The 16,752-nt window shown below is 42.3% G+C and overlaps 1 protein-coding gene across 2 annotated transcripts in view; it reads right to left on the bottom strand.

Annotated features, from left to right (window-relative positions):
- The window catches only part of tmem104 (transmembrane protein 104), a 123,465-nt gene that overhangs the window by 89,565 nt on the left and 17,148 nt on the right, over positions 1-16,752 (bottom strand). Inside the window, exons 4-6 of one of the 2 annotated variants that reach the window (XM_034711811.1) lie at positions 11,956-12,037; positions 4,936-5,029; positions 2,488-2,571 (exon numbers count right to left, since the gene is read on the bottom strand). In XM_034711811.1, coding sequence (XP_034567702.1) covers positions 2,488-2,571; positions 4,936-5,029; positions 11,956-12,037 — 260 coding nt within the window. Of the gene's footprint in view, positions 1-2,487; positions 2,572-4,926; positions 5,030-11,955; positions 12,038-16,752 lie in introns of both variants that reach the window. The other variant, XM_034711810.1, reaches the window with a different exon arrangement.

Below are 16,752 nucleotides of genomic sequence, written 5' to 3' on the forward strand. Positions count from 1 at the left end.
CGACGCATCAATCTCAACAGAGCAGATGGAGCGGGACAGGAAGTCAGGCACCAAAACAAAATGAAAACATCCGGTTAATTTTCAGAATAAAACACTCTGTGTTATCACCAGACTGTATTTCACTTTACTACAACAACAAACCGTCATTTAGAGCGGAGCCAGGCCTGGAGTCAACAGGTCAGAGGTTTTCAGAGGACCAGAAAGACAACATGGATGAGGAGAGGAGGAGGAGAATCCTTGATTCAGTAATTAACGCAGGAAAACCACGGTCACATGACTCAAGCTGTCCGGTGATCCTGCTCGGTGCTGCGTTCTGAAACCTGGACCATGAACAGCAGGTATATGATGGCAGTGGAGGCACATCATCAAAGATGCCTCAGGGAAGTCTTTAACATCAGCTTACAAGACTAACACACCAACATCAGCGTGCTGGTTGAGGCAAACATCCCCAACTATTACTGCTATGATCGCCCAACTTCAGCTGAGGTTGACCCACCGTGTCAGTCGTATGCCTGATTGACTGATTTTTAAGTTTTGTCTGAAGCTCCAAAATCAATTGATGTTACTATTTCAGGTGCAAAGGGCTTTCATACATCAGACATGAAAAAAGAACCAACCACGTTGCTCGTACAAAGTTCAGGACAGCACCTGCATTAATGCATCCAGACAGCTGAGCTGGTCCTGAGCATATTCAACAGAAATTATCGCTCACATCAGCCTGGAGAGGTCAGCCAGAGTCTGTCCTGTCTATCAGTGCACTCAGAGGCTATGACTTTAACAGCATTTCTACGTCAAACAACACATTTATGATTGTACCAGGCTGTCAACATGTTCATTTGAATTTGTGTGTATGTGGTTTCTGGTACTTCCGGTGCCAGCCTCAAGCGGATCCTTGATGAACTGCAGTTTATAACACTTCTGCATTGGCTTCAACTCTCGCAGCCAGAGGTTGCTGCTTGGAAAGGAAAGCATGTTTCAGGTATTATGAGGTATTGACAAAGACCTGGATGCTCCGTCCTTCTCTTTCACAGTCTAAAGTTTGAACCTCTCTCTCCACACTTCTATTTCTGTTAGTTTTTAGTTGTCTGTAACTTTTACCCTGACTTTATGTTAGCAGTAAAAATGAAAGACACATCATAAAAATGTGTTTCAATGAAGTGCAGTAAATCAAAAAGTACTAAAAGTTGGCACTTCTGTCTTTGAGTAGATAGTTGCTGATTTATATCTGAGCATAATTACACTGCATCTTGGCCCCTTGTGTTCGGCCAACGTAAACCTTTTAGTGTCTTAGTGTCAGATTTTGTCTGACCAGTTCCCTCCAGCTGCAGACAAACAGAGGCCTCACACAAAGGTGTAAATATTCTGGATGGCAGGTAGAAACAGAGCAGGTCGTTTCTGACAGGACAGACAAAAGAGGTGCGTTTCCCTTTTCCTGGTCCAGCATGTGCTGGGACTCGTGCCTATCTAATTCATTCCTGATTAGAGTCACTGGGCAGCTTTCCCGTAGCGTGTGGAGAGGGAGCAAAGGAGAGAAAACTCATTTCCTTATTACCAATCGATACCTCCTCCACGTGCCTCAACTGCATGGTTTCACGGTGAGAGAGGTCATCAGAAGAGTTTTTTTTTTCAGCTCGGGCAGGACAGACAAGCTGAGTGACGAGAGGCTGAATGGATGGAGCACACTGCAGCTTTAACAGCAGGAGCTGCATGATGGCATGCATGAGTGCGTTCACACGTGTGGGTGTGAACACGAGCCGGGCGGGTGGGTGTATGTGTGTGTGCAAGAGTGTGCGTGTGTGCCAAGTGCTCCACCTAGTGTTGGATGGCTGAACGACAGAGCGTGTCAGCACAGATGATGTTGTCAGAGCTTTGACCTTTTTGTTGTTCCTTGAGTCCTGCGACAACGGGGACGCCGCAGACTGTTGAGTCACTTGCATCTGCTTAAGGAGAGCCACTGGGAGTAATGTAAGCTGACGCAGGGAGGGGGGAGATGAGGGATGGAGGGATGGAGGGAGGCTCTGCTTATACACGGACAGGACAATGTAGTGATATGAATAAGGAATGTAAAGCTGGGAGGTTGCTCTGTGTGATTCAAGGTTGAATTTAGCTTTCCGTTTAGCTAACAGAGGATTCATTACATCCAGAATCATTCAGTGAAGCCTTACAGTCTTGCACAGGTTGTGTCCCCTCACGCACACACACACACACACAGCAGGGAGATTAACAACCTTGATGAGGTCTCAAGCAGGTAATTACAACCAAAGGCAATTTATCCATTTATAATTACTTCCAATTAAAGAGCCTTCAGCTTTCTTTGGCGAACGTGAAGATCGGACAGAAATAGTGTAAAAAAAAAAAAGAGAATTATCCCACACAACCTTCACTCCTCCTCCTCCACACGGCGGCCGCTGCTGATGGTGGTGGTGTCTGCGGTTAATTGAATAACGGGGAAGTGAGATAAGAAGCTGCGGGGCTGAAGAATATTACCTTTGTTGAAGAACATGGAGGCCATCTGACCCATCTCAACCCGCTCCACGATGTCAAACTGATCCGCGTGACCTCCAGATCTCTCTGTGAAGACAAAGACATCGTTTACAGTCAATCTGATGTAGAATGGAGAAGGGGTCAAAGGTAAGTGTGATGTTTTAAATTGTCTTAATGTCACGTTTGAGTGTCATAAAACTAAATGAATCCTGGGGGGCAGCTCAGTTTTTAACATCTACTTAGACCAGGTTTACATTCACAGACGAGCAGCAATCAGAGGTGTGTCAGAGAGAATAAAGCACATCAGTGGCTTTGGGTTTAAGGGTAAAGGGTTAGAATCACTTTTACCTGTGCCCTACTTTGATGTATTTTTGGGGTCTTTACATACAAAAGCTACAAAACTTCTCAAATTGGTTTGTCTCAGCCATAAAACAAAGATATCCTTGTGCAGATCAAAATACGTCCAATGGAAGTGTTTGTTTTTGCAACTGAAAGCAGGGATGGAAACTGCAACTGTTCTGGTTGGATATGCTCCCAAAATTTTGTATGTGCCACCTCAACATAAATCTGGGGGCATGTGCAAACAATTGATGTGATGCAACCTTTCTCATGCATTTACATGCAATAATAAAGTGATCGGTGGTTGATTAGTAATGCCTGCCAAGAGGCGCAGTGTTACAACATCACTAAAAAGTGACATGTGCCTCTTGGCGTGCATTATGGGTCATAACCAAGCGGCAACCTCTGGTCTCAAAATTTGAAGCCCATGCGGAAGCGTTATGAACTGCAGTTCATCGAGCATCCACTAGAGGCTGGCTGCAGAAACACAGGAAACCACATAGGCGCCAATTCAAAGAAGACGATCTTTACAGCAGAAATAAACATGTTTACAGCCTGGTTCAAAAAACGGTTTGGCTCTACGTAGATAATGTCTCTATCGGCACACATTGTACAGGGTTGAGTTTTTTTCTAACGCAACGTTCAAAAGATATTAAGATTACGAGTTTTTGCCCAAATTAGGACATGACTGACTTGACTGACAGGCGGGAACACATAGCTGTTGGCGAGGAGGCTCAAACTCCGCCTCTTTGCCTCACACTAAGCTTGGTTGAATTCAGCATTACCAATATGGCTCCCGCCGATGATTGGCTTCAAAACAGCGCTTCAGAAACAGATGGTGACCTCACCGATACTATGTCCGTTATTTATACAGTCTATGTTGTTTACCCACAGACTCCATGAACCCTTGTCTAACTGGGTTAAAATAACTAGTCGGTTAGTAGGAATGGAAACTTCCGTTTAGACAACTACGCAATTAGTCGCTTAAGAAAATCCCAATCTGCGACACACACATAAAGGGCAATAGTAATTGCCCAATGATATTATGTTCAAGTTCATATAGAATGCTATCAACAGCAAATTTTATATCGTACAAGTAATTGTCTCAAAGACTTCCATTATTTGTACAGTCTGTGTAAATAAATGGACGTAGTCTGTGTGATGACGCCCATCTGTTTTTGAAGCACTGTTTTGAAGCCGATGGTTCGTGGGCGCCATATTGGAAATGCTGAACTCGATCCAAATTCGTCCAAGCTAGTGTGTCGTAAAGAGGCGGGCCTTTAGCCTTTTCGCTGACATCTACAGTGTTCCCGCCTGTCAATCAAGTCAGCCATGCCCTTATTTGGGCAAAACTCATAAGGTTAATATCTTCAAAAAAAAATATTTATAAAAAAATTCACCCAAGTACAGTGTGTGCTGATATCATGTTTTTTTAATGGGTTTGTATGTGGTTAACCTGTGTTTCTGCATGCCAGCTTCTAGTGGGCACTCGATGAACTGCAGTTTATAACACTTCAGCATGGGCTTCATATTTTAAGAATGGAGGTTGCTGCTTGGTCAAAACTGACCCCTAGCAAAGTCGAAGTAGGGAGGAACAGTTTAGATTGGTTAATATCAGCCTTCCGTGTCACTACTTAACTTTGGTGGGTTGCCCAAAATATTTGCTGGTGCTCTAAACTTTGAAGATGGGAGCACCAGGGCCAGGAAGTTAAAATGTTGATTATTTCAATGTGTATGAAAAAGGATTGAAAGAAGACCTTTGTGACCGAGTAAGATAAACCAGTAAGACCTATAACATCACTCTGTACGATGACAGCAGACTCCATTTAAAAAATCTGTGTTTTTATTTTCCAGAAATGGGATAGCTGCCTTTGTATGATTGTTTTTAGTGCCAGACTTTTGCAACAATTAGTCATTTAGACCCTAAGATATGCACAAAACAAGGTGTAAGTTATATAACATAGAAGATTCACTCTCCAACCAGACAGATAAGAGATTGTGTTAATAATGTTGTGATATCCAAAAGGAAGGTGTAGTCTGTTTATGTCCTTGCACTACAGACAGTAATCAAACCACAACACCATGGATGTTTGTTCTACTCACGATACTCACGGACTGATAGGATGGGCCTCGTCTCCGGCTCCGATCGACCCCGGGCCATGATGTCATCGTCAGAGTACTCAGAGGTGGAGTCGCTGTCATCAATCTGTGAAGACAACACGAGGGCGTGAAGCTCTAATTCCTGAACACCAACAACAGTCAGTTAACAAGCGATTACACCACAGCGTCTATCAGCTCTGTGTGCGATGCAGGGGGAAGGCAACATCTGGAAATAACAAGCAACAGCTGGGGGAGCGCTTTGGAGAACGGATCACTTCGCAATTCACACCAGTGGGTTTTCATCATTTCGCTCAATTCTCTGCAGATTAATGTCAATTAGCCGTCGATGATAGTCAACTTTGTGAGCGTCGTCAGCGGAATGAATTATTGACACGCTGGCAGGAGTTCAGGGAGGGAGAGGAGATGAGGAACGACAGGAGCTAATGGAGCTGTGACAAACAACAAACAAGGAACAGCATCACGAAACCACCCAGTGAAATAACGGATTAACAAGTACAGCTGCAGAGGAGAGCAGGGAGAGGGTTGATGACACAAGTTCAACTAACTTTAAAACATGTTGAAACACCGGGCTGCGTGTAAACCTGGGAACCATCAATGGAAGGGCATTTGTTGGGGTCCAGTGGTGTCATCTAACCTTATTTCTCTGACTTCTGGTGATTTTTATGCATCATTTTTCTTATGAAATTACATAGAGGCTATAGGGGAGAACGGGGTTGGTTGTCACACGGGTTGGTTGGCACACTCGTTATATCTCGCCACCACAGGGCGCTGTCTCTCAAATTGGGATATGGACATTTCCAGAATTAGGATCAGAGCTCACCTACAGTCTTCTCTGGAGTAAGACAGCTGAACTTGAGGTGTGTTTTTCATGTCAATTTGTAATTATTCAGCTCCTCAGTATTTTTCTTCTAGGCTTTTAAACGATGGGTTTATAACAAATCAAGTGTTACCCTTACAATGTGACAAGTGTGAGGGGAAAGCTATAGTTTAGATTTGTATTAGCTAGCAAAGTAGTTGTTAGATGGTTGTTAGCCTTGATGCTAGCAAAAAATTCCATTTGGGGTTGGTCGTCACATTCTCTTTGGGGTTGGTTGTCACATGTAACAACCAACCCCATGTTGGCAAAATCATGCATGGTGAAATGAGTTGGAGTGCGCAGACCCTACATTTGCCATCACTGTAACTCAGGCAGTGACTGCATGTAGCCTAGTTGAGTCGGCCGTCATTGTTCGGCCTATTTGTTTTGTTCTTTATGTTGTTATATAGGCTGGCCTAAAGATGTGTTTCCTGTTCATGTTCCTAGATCAATTTATGTTAAAATGCATTAAGTTATGTAGGCCTATCACTTGTCAGTGCAATTAAACTTTCAAATTTAGTTCTGCCTTCTTGCCTTTTTTAAAAGATTTTTCCCATTGAAATACCATTGTGACAACCAACCCCATAGTGTGTGACAACCAACCCCATAGTGTGTGACAATCAACCCCATAGTGTGTGACAATCAACCCCATAGTGTGTGACAACCAACCCCATAGTGCGTGACAACCAACCCCATAGTGCGTGACAACCAACCCCATAGTGTGTGACAATCAACCCCATAGTGTGTGACAACCAACCCCATAGTGTGTGACAACCAACCCCATAGTGTGTGACAACCAACCCCATAGTGTGTGACAACCAACCCCATAGTGTGTGACAATCAACCCCATAGTGTGTGACAACCAACCCCATAGTGTGTGACAACCAACCCCATAGTGTGTGACAACCAACCCCATAGTGTGTGACAATCAACCCCATAGTGTGTGACAACCAACCCCATAGTGTGTGACAACCAACCCCATAGTGTGTGACAATCAACCCCATAGTGTGTGACAATCAACCCCATAGTGTGTGACAATCAACCCCATAGTATGTGACAACCAACCCCATAGTGTGTGACAACCAACCCCATAGTGTGTGACAACCAACCCCATAGTGTGTGACAACCAACCCCATAGTGTGACAACCAACCCCATAGTGTGTGACAACCAACCCCATAGTGTGTGACAACCAACCCCATAGTGTGACAACCAACCCCATAGTGTGTGACAATCAACCCCATAGTGTGTGACAACCAACCCCATAGTGTGTGACAACCAACCCCATAGTGTGTGACAATCAACCCCATAGTGTGTGACAATCAACCCCATAGTATGTGACAACCAACCCCATAGTGTGTGACAACCAACCCCATAGTGTGTGACAACCAACCCCATAGTGTGACAACCAACCCCATAGTGTGTGACAATCAACCCCATAGTGTGTGACAACCAACCCCATAGTGTGTGACAATCAACCCCATAGTGTGTGACAACCAACCCCATAGTGTGTGACAATCAACCCCATAGTGTGTGACAACCAACCCCATAGTGTGTGACAATCAACCCCATAGTGTGTGACAACCAACCCCATAGTGTGTGACAACCAACCCCATAGTGTGTGACAACCAACCCCATAGTGTGTGACAATCAACCCCATAGTGTGTGACAACACACCCTCTAGTGCGTGACAATCAACCCCATAGTGTGTGACAACCAACCCCATAGTGTGTGACAACCAACCCCATAGTGTGTGACAACCAACCCCATAGTGCGTGACAACCAACCCCATAGTGTGTGACAATCAACCCCATAGTGTGTGACAATCAACCCCATAGTGTGTGACAATCAACCCCATAGTGTGTGACAACCAACCCTCTAGTGCGTGACAACCAACCCCATAGTGTGTGACAATCAACCCCATAGTGTGTGACAACCAACCCCATAGTGTGTGACAATCAACCCCATAGTGTGTGACAATCAACCCCATAGTGTGTGACAACCAACCCCATAGTATGTGACAATCAACCCCATAGTGTGTGACAATCAACCCCATAGTGTGTGACAATCAACCCCATAGTGTGTGACAACCAACCCTCTAGTGCGTGACAACCAACCCCATAGTGTGTGACAATCAACCCCATAGTGTGTGACAATCAACCCCATAGTGTGTGACAACCAACCCTATAGTGTGTGACAACCAACCCCATAGTGTGACAACCAACCCATAGTGTGTGACAACCAACCTCATAGTGTGTGACAACCAACCCCATAGTGTGTGACAACCAACCCCATAGTGTGTGACAACCATCCCCGTGATGGGGTTAGTTGTCACAATGTGTCAGAGTTTCTTTGACAGTTAATTGCCTCTTTGTTACAATGAGTTGGAAAATGAGCGGGATACACATTTCCATGTTTAACGGATGGTGGCGTTATTTGAGTTTTCTCTCCTTCATCACCTCGTTGTTTTTGCAATATAGATTTAAAAAATCTAAGTTTTATAATATTCTGTTGTCCCTTTTACTTTAAGCTACGAGTCTCTTAATTGTAAAGGGTTATGTGTAATATTGTCATGCGGTCACCATCATGCAGACTTTGGGTCAATAAGGAAAAACAACAAACATTCGACTATTCGTCGACTATGGGCAAAATCTGATGAATCAGATTCGACTAAGCAAATCCTTAGTCGGGCTCACCCCTACTAATAAACACTTCATTTTCAAAGAATGAAGGATGTGATTGTTTGCTTGTTGCATTTAGTATCAACCACAAAGAGTTCAGAGACACGATAACACCGATCAGCCGTGGAATGCTTAGATCCATAGGCGTTTAATTTTAGGTTAATTTAATCCCAGCATCCCTAAAATTTGAGAGATTTTTTTTTTTTTTTACTGTATGTCCTTTTTAACAAGCTAGAAAAGTTTAAAAACCATACAGTTCTGGGTTGAAACTTAATATTTTAACAAAAGAAATACAGCAGCTTCACCACCACTAAGATCAGAAAGAACCAGGTAAGAAAACAAACAGAGTAGTGGCACGCAAAACGTAGCAAATTATATAATATAGAAGAAGGAAAAAGGCAGAGAAAAACATTGATAAAGTCGATTTATGTTAATGTCTTTTTCATGTTGCACATTGTATTTAAAATGAAAGTCTAAAAAATAACTCCAATGTTAATTTTTGGTATTTTTGGTACTCACTATAGGGGGCTGGTTTATTCCAGAAACATACATAGTGTTTATGGATATGTTGAGGAGCTGCTGTATCAAAACGAGTTGTCTTTCCACAGTAATTAGGGTTACCATATCGCTGGCCAAAGCGCAAAACCTCCTATCTGAAAATTTTACATGTGCAGATAGGAGGTGTTGTGCCTCAACATATTCCCAGCAAACGTGATTGGAGGTTTTGGTCAGGTGACTTTTCTGTCACAATGAAGGGCAGGATTACCTTGGAGAAGGACTGAAAATGTGCAGCCTTCCTTGTTCTCATCATTTAAAGTGAAATCCGAAAATCAGCAAATTATGCAGATAGGAGGTTTTGCATTTATTATTCCAATCCATTTCTCTTTTGCTGTGGCTCAGCATTTAAACAAACTTTATCACATTTGATGGTTTAGTCACAGACTTTCCCAAAAAGTGTGATACTTTTCTTTCACAAATGTGGGAATGAAATTTTTTTATATTGTACAAAACAGTGAAATTTATCTTGCCCGGCCGGGCAGCTCTCTGGGTGCTCAGCACCACCTAAACATTCATCCTAAAAACGCTGCTGTTTAGCTCCATTTCTTTAAAGTTTGGAGAGCGAGAACACACTCCATGCTTGAGCTTTTAAAGAGAAGATATTGAAGCAGTTCACTTTCACTTCCAGCAGAGGGCAGTCACATCTCCATTAAGAGCATCACTGATTTGAAATGCCAAACAACCAGTGATGTGACATTGGGAAGACTTTAGGTAGTCCTTTAAAGAGTTTTATCATCATATCTGTTCACATCACACGTTAGAGTCTTTGCTTTTCGAGCATCAAAGTATTCCTGCAGCAGGTTAAGCAGACCGTTCTCTGACTCATGGATCGATTTCACACCTAATACACCTTAACGAGGCTCTCTTGGCAAACATGTATGATGCATTGCGGTGAAAAAGTCTTTTACGTTGGTAAATACCTCTCGCTCAAGCAGAGAGAAATAAAACGCATTCAGCTGCGAACATTTCCAGTTTCCTCCCTCTCTTGTTTTCCATTACGTAGGAGGAGGAAAGCGGAGAGGAGAGGAGAGGAGGGGAGAGCAGCGGCCATGAATCAGGGCCGAGTGTTTGGGGCTCAGTTAGAGTCGGGCTATTGTCCTCAGGCTCATAACTCCTCAAGTGGAAACCCACAAAATGACTTCTGTACCGCGGGGAGAAACAAAAAGCAAAGGCCCAGCCATTTAAAGTGCAGCCGGTCTCTTTCTTTAGTCAAAGTAAACATGATTGAAGAGCGGGACGGTAATGGAGTACAGTCTTTCTCTGACAGATTCATCCATGTTGGGTTTTTTAATAGATGGAGGCAGGAAGGAGATTTCACTGCTGCTCAGATTGGACAATAAAATGACAGCTTCCTGTAATATAATAATAATATAATATAATGTAATAATATATATATAATAGGGATGACCACAATTAATCGATTATCGATTAATTGATTGTTAAGAAATTACTCGAAACACACATTTTTATTATCAATTTTCCGTCACCTGGAACAAACATCATGTGGTCTCATATTACACTCATCTATCAGGGAGGTTTTTTTAAGTTTAAAGCATGTTTCGATGTGAATCAGCTGTTAAAGGTGTTGCGCACAGCGGAGACGCTCAGCTGGCGGCTGCGGCTGCATGTCAGGTCTCCACGTGCGCTTTTTAAAAGAGGATCAATACAAAACTGCTGCCAACAATGACACGGACACAAAGGTTCATAACTATAAACATGACATTTCCACCTTTGGATACGAAGGCAACAGACAGGTGGGACATTCAGGTACGCTCTGTTTGCAGACCAGCAACATCAGAGCCGTCTGAGCTTTTCTGCAGCGGGACTGATTATGACCTGGTTGCGCTCCCGGCTGACACCTGACTGAATACACATGATTATTTTTCTCAATAAGAACAAGTAGACAGAAAACTGGACACTGTGAGTCTGAAGTAATTTTCTGTTAGTATTATGAGCCTTCACTTTATAAGATTATGTCCGCGGAGAATGTTTCTATGAGCCTGATCGTTGATATTTTGCGCGTCAAATATGTACCTGTATTCAATCCTGTCAGTTAGATGCATTTTGTTGCTGTAGAAAATATCATTTAGGGGTAAAACAACCTATTTGGCATTGTTTTTGACGTAAGAATAATAATGGGTTTTTTTTTAATCAATTAATCGATAATTGATCGTTAACATTTCCAAAAATCGATCAAGGAAAATACTTAAAATGTACATCCCTAATATACAATAATGTTTTATAAGTTTGTATGATTTTTAAGGTTTTATTTCATTTTATTTTTAATTGCTTTATTTTATTTTGCACTTCATTTTGTTTTTATTGCCCACTGTAAAGCACTTTGTTACTTGTATTGAAAAGTGCTATATAAATAAAGTATTATTATTATTCTTATTATTATTGTTATTATTATTAATCTGAACCACAGTGGGATCTGTGCTGAGTCCACTTGTGAGAATCAATGATGAAATAAAGATCCAGCATGTTTTAAAACAAGGACTCTTATTAATCCATCTTACACGACCAAGGAGTCTAAACAGCCAACTCTGCATTCATGTTCATTTGAAGACTGATCCTTCCTTTAGTGCATCTGTGTTCATTTCTTTAAACACGCTTCAGGATGTCAGAACAAAACGACGCTGCACATTAAAGCAGATCTAAGGAGTGTAAACATCCCTGCGCTTCATTTCTCCTGACATTAGTTCCACTTTTCTGCCTGCAGGGTGTAAATAGAGTTCACCTTAATGTCTCATTGGAGCGGCTCCCCCTGACAAACGGAAACATTTACTTCTTTAATATTTGGTTTGTCCGACATACATACTTACAGCTAATAGAGCGAGCGCTATACGTCCAGCTAACATCCTATTAAAGATATTTGCATATAGAGTAAAACTCCTGCACAGAGTTCGTCATCTCACCTCCTCCTGCTCCCTCCTCTTCCAGCGCAGCTGAGCGTTCGCCGATGCCATCGCCTCGATCACGAACGTGGTGGTCATGTAGCTGGTTAGAGAGAAAAGAGGAAGCAGCCATGAATGACTCTGAGTGGACTAAAACCTTTCATCGCACAACATTGATCAAAATTTGACACAAACAGAACTTTATTTTTGTTTGAATATCAGAAAACTCTGAATGAAAGTGGACCTGAAGCAAGGTAAAGCATACAATCTGGACCTTCTAGATACACTGAACCATTTCAAGCAAGAAATATGAGCACACAGTAAAATAAAAACTATTTTTATATTTCACTGTAAATAAAATTGTTTAGTCTGTCCTGTGGGCTGCACGGTGGTGTAGTGGGTTTGCACTGTTGCCTCACAGCTAGAAGGTTCCTGGTTCGAATCCCAGGCCAGGCAGGTGCCTTTCTGTGTGGAGTTTGCATGTTCTCCCTGTGTAGGGTGGCTCACTCTAAATTGCCTGTAGGTGCGAGTGTGTGCGTAAATGGTTGTCTGTCTCTCTGTGTCAGCCCTGTGATAGGTCGGCGACCTGTCCAGGGTGTACCCTGCCTTCCGCCCGAAGCCAGCTGGGATAGGCTCCAGCCCCCCGTGACCCCAAACGGGATAGGCGGTCAAGATAATGGATGGATGGATGGAGTCTGTCCTGTGTTCTCCCCTCACTGTCTGGTTTGGTTCTTCAACCAAATCCGACATGAGGAGACTAAAACGGACAGTAAGTAGGGGTGAGTATTGCCAAGAACCTCACGTTACGATAGTCTCACCATATATCACGATAAATATGATAAATATGATATATTGCGATATTCTACACCAGGCATGTCCAAAGTACGGCCCGGGGGCCAATTGCGGCCCGAGGTCCATTTATTTATGGCCCCAAGCTTCCATCTTAAATTCTGTTATTTATAGCACATAACTTAATCACCTTCTGAATCATCTGTACATTTGTAGTTTCTTTCAAGTGCACAAACAAAACTAAAGTAAATCCAGAAACGTCTCAAAAAGCTTCATATGTACTACCTGTCTAAAGCCAAAGCACTGGGAATTCTTCAAGACAGCAATAAAGATGAAACACAAGAACTCTTAAAGTTGACAGGTTTTCAAATTAATGTTTTTATCATGATGTGAAAACGTTTTGATGAACACTAAAAGTTCAGAAGACACAAAAGAGGACACAAGACAAGATCAAATTATGTAATTGTACAGAAAAGGCAAAATTAGGTGCATAAAAAAAATAATTATTTGGTTATAAAATGTTGTCTGCTGGTCAGAACAGTCTTAAAAACAACATGAAAAAGAAGTGTGATGAAATCCAGATCGTGATCCTGCCATAGGAAAATAATGAGACAATATTTTTCCCCACATTGCCCGACCCCAATGCAAAACATTTTCCCCCAGAAGAAGATACAGTTTGCTAATCTTTGCATGGTACTTCCTAGTTACTGTTTTATTGAGAAAACATGTAAAATATTGTTATTAAATAGATATTTCATATATAAATTTTAGGATTCCTAAGTCTAAGTAGGAGCCACTGGCCCTGAGGTATTCTGACAACATCATATGTGGCCCTCTTTGAAAAAAGTTTGGACACCCCTGTTCTACACAGTAAACTAAGACAAAGTAGGGAAGGTGTAAATGTAAATCACACAATATCACTCAAAATTGAAAGGACAAATTAAGTCAAAGCTATTGAAAACAACTTTTCCACTTTATAGTTTTTGAAATACTGAAGTTGTATTTCAGTTCCAACTCGGCTAAAACGTGAATTTTTATTATAACAAAAATATCTATGTTAAGATTTGAAGTAGGGATGACCACAATTAATCGATTATCGATTAATTGATTGTTAAGAAATTACTCGAAACATACATTTTTGTTATCAATTTTCCGTCACGTGGAACAAACATCATGTGGTCTCATATAACACTCATCTATCAGTGAGGTGTTTTAAGTTTAAAGCATGTTTCCATGTGAATCAGCTGTTAAAGGTGTTGTGCACAGCGGTGACGCTCAGCTGGCGGCTGCGGCTGTGCGTCAGGTCTCCACGTGCGCTTTTTTAAAAGAGGATCAATACAAAACTGCTGCCAACAACGACACGGACACAAAGGTTGACAGCTTTAAACAGGATATTTCCCACCTTTGGATACGAAGGCAACAGACAGGTGGGACATTCAGGTACGCTACGTTTACAGACCAGCAACATCAGAGCCGTCTGGGCTTTTCTGCAGCGGGACTGATTATGACCCGGTTGCACGGTTGACCCGTATTCAATCCCGTCAGTTATATGCATTTTGTTGCTGTAGAAAATATAATTTAGGGGGAAAACAACCTATTTGGCATTGTTTTTGACGTAAGAATAATAATGGTTTTTTTTAATCAATTAATTGATAATTGATCGTTAACATTTCCAAAAGTCGATCACGGAAAATACTTAAAATGTACATCCCTAATTTGAAGTATCAATATCATATTGGAGGTCAAAGTATTGCGATATATTGCTGTATCAATATTTTTTCACACCTCTAACAATAAGTCCTGCAGAGAGGATCATAGGCCCCCCCTGCCTTCCCTCCAGGACCTGTACTTCTCCAGGATGAGGTAAAGGGCAGGCAAAATCCTCACAGACCCCTCTCACCCGAGCCACCACCTCTTTGACCTGCTTCCCCCCAGCTGGTGCTTCAGAACTCTGAGCACCAGAACGCCCCGGGACTGGAGCAGCTTCTTCAGACTCCTGTGCTACATCAATATATGTGCAATACTTTGATTTCTAGTGCAATATCTCAATAACCATGTGCAATGTTGTAATTTAATCCATAACTAAATTTATTATTATATTCATCAGCTAAAATGTGCACTGTGGCTTAGGATAATTCAACTAATTCATGCCTTTAAAAGTACTTCTATACCTTTCTTTGTAAAGATAGTATTTTTATTTTTATTTAGAGTTTTTAAGGTTAGTTTTTAGGCTTTAAAAATGTATTGTCCTTACTGACTTGTTGACAAGCACCAGTGTTCCTCATGTGTGCAAGCTCACTTGGGGATAAAGCTCTCTTGATTCTCAATGTATCATCTTTCTTAGGCCTCCTGCAGTATCTCTAGGGCCCAGCAGGGGGCCACAGCCCACACTCTTATCAGTGATTTAAGACACAGGCTGCTCCAAACTATGGTTTTCCTTCAATGCAACATCTGTTTGATCATCTTAAAGCAGCAAGGTGTATTCTTTGACCATAATAGCCCTGATCCAGGCACAGCATAGATCATCAAGTCACTCTTCCATTTGTGTTTCTAACAACAACAGAGAGAACTTTCACAGCTGTTGGTATTGATGGTTAATCTGTGCTAATATCAGCCTTCTTCTTCATGTTAACACCTTCACTATGTGACAAAACACTGAATGAGAAACTCTTGTTTAATACAGTAATAGTGATGAGACCTGCCATGAATAAATATCAAATCAAATCAGCACAGACTCTCCTGAATCATAAAAAGCACCATTAGATAACTTGCAAATCTTTTCCCATTGGTTGGTTTTCACCTTCTACTTTTCCCCTTTCCCTTGTGTTCTTCTTCAACCACTACTGACATGAAAAGATGAAGGCAAATAAAGCGCGCTTATATGAAGTGTTATCTTTTAGGTCAGCTGAAGCAGACACCGTGATGTCAGCTGACAAAACAAACAAGAATGTGGGTCAACAGGCCGCTCGAGGAGGCTGTCCTGGTTCATAAATGCCAGGACGGACATGAAGGGTTACGATATGATTCAGTGATGAGAGTCACGTCTCATTCATGTGGTCGAGGAAGGTGATCAAATCCTTATAATGTGACTGCTGGGAAACATTTCTACTGTTTTTCTTTCTCATTCTTGGGATGTTTTTATCGCATATGTTCTTATCTCAGGGTTGCACGGTGGTGCAGTGGGTAGCGCTGTTGCCACACAGCAAGAAGGTTACTGGTTCGAATCCACGGTCGGGCAGGTGCCTTTCTGTGTGGAGTTTGCATGTTCTCCCCGTGAATGAGTGGGTTCTCTCCGGGTAGTCCGGCTTCCTCCCACAGTCCAAAAACATGCTCTCCAGGTTAATTGATCACTCTAAATTGCCCGTAGGTGTGAGTGTGTGCGTGGATGGTTGTCTGGCTCTACATGTTTGCCCTGTGATAGGTCGGTGACCTGTTCAGGGTGTGCCCTGCCTTCCGCCCGAAGTCAGCTGGGATAGGCTCCAGCCCCGTGACCCCTAAAGGGATAAGCGGTCAAGATAAAGGATTGGATGGATGGATGGATGGATGGATGGATGGATGGATGGATGGATGGATGGATGGATGGATGGATGGATGGATGGATGGATGGATGGATGGATGGATGGATGGATGGATGGATGGATGGATGGATGGATGGATGTTCTTATCTCGGTGATAGCAAACATGCAACTCATGGGTCAACATTTATCCTCTTTCATTTCTGGTTTCGCATCATTCTGAATCAAGGATTCTCCTCCTCTCTTCATCCATGTTGTCTTTCTGGTGCTCTGAAAACCTCTGACCTGTTGACTCCAGGCCTGGCTCCGCTCATCATGACGGTTTGTTGTTGGAGTTAAGTGAAATACGATCTGGTGATCACAGAGTGTTTTATTCTGAAAATTAACCGGATGTTTTCATTTTGTTTTGGTGCCTGCATGACTTCCTGTCCCGCTCCATCTGCTCTGTTGAGATTGATGCGCCGTGCTCCGGCATCCGTCAAAAATAGAAGTCTTGTGTATCTGATCCAGAGGG

The sequence above is a fragment of the Notolabrus celidotus genome, chromosome 20 (genome assembly GCF_009762535.1).
Source record: "Notolabrus celidotus isolate fNotCel1 chromosome 20, fNotCel1.pri, whole genome shotgun sequence".
Lineage (NCBI taxonomy): Eukaryota > Metazoa > Chordata > Actinopteri > Labriformes > Labridae > Notolabrus > Notolabrus celidotus.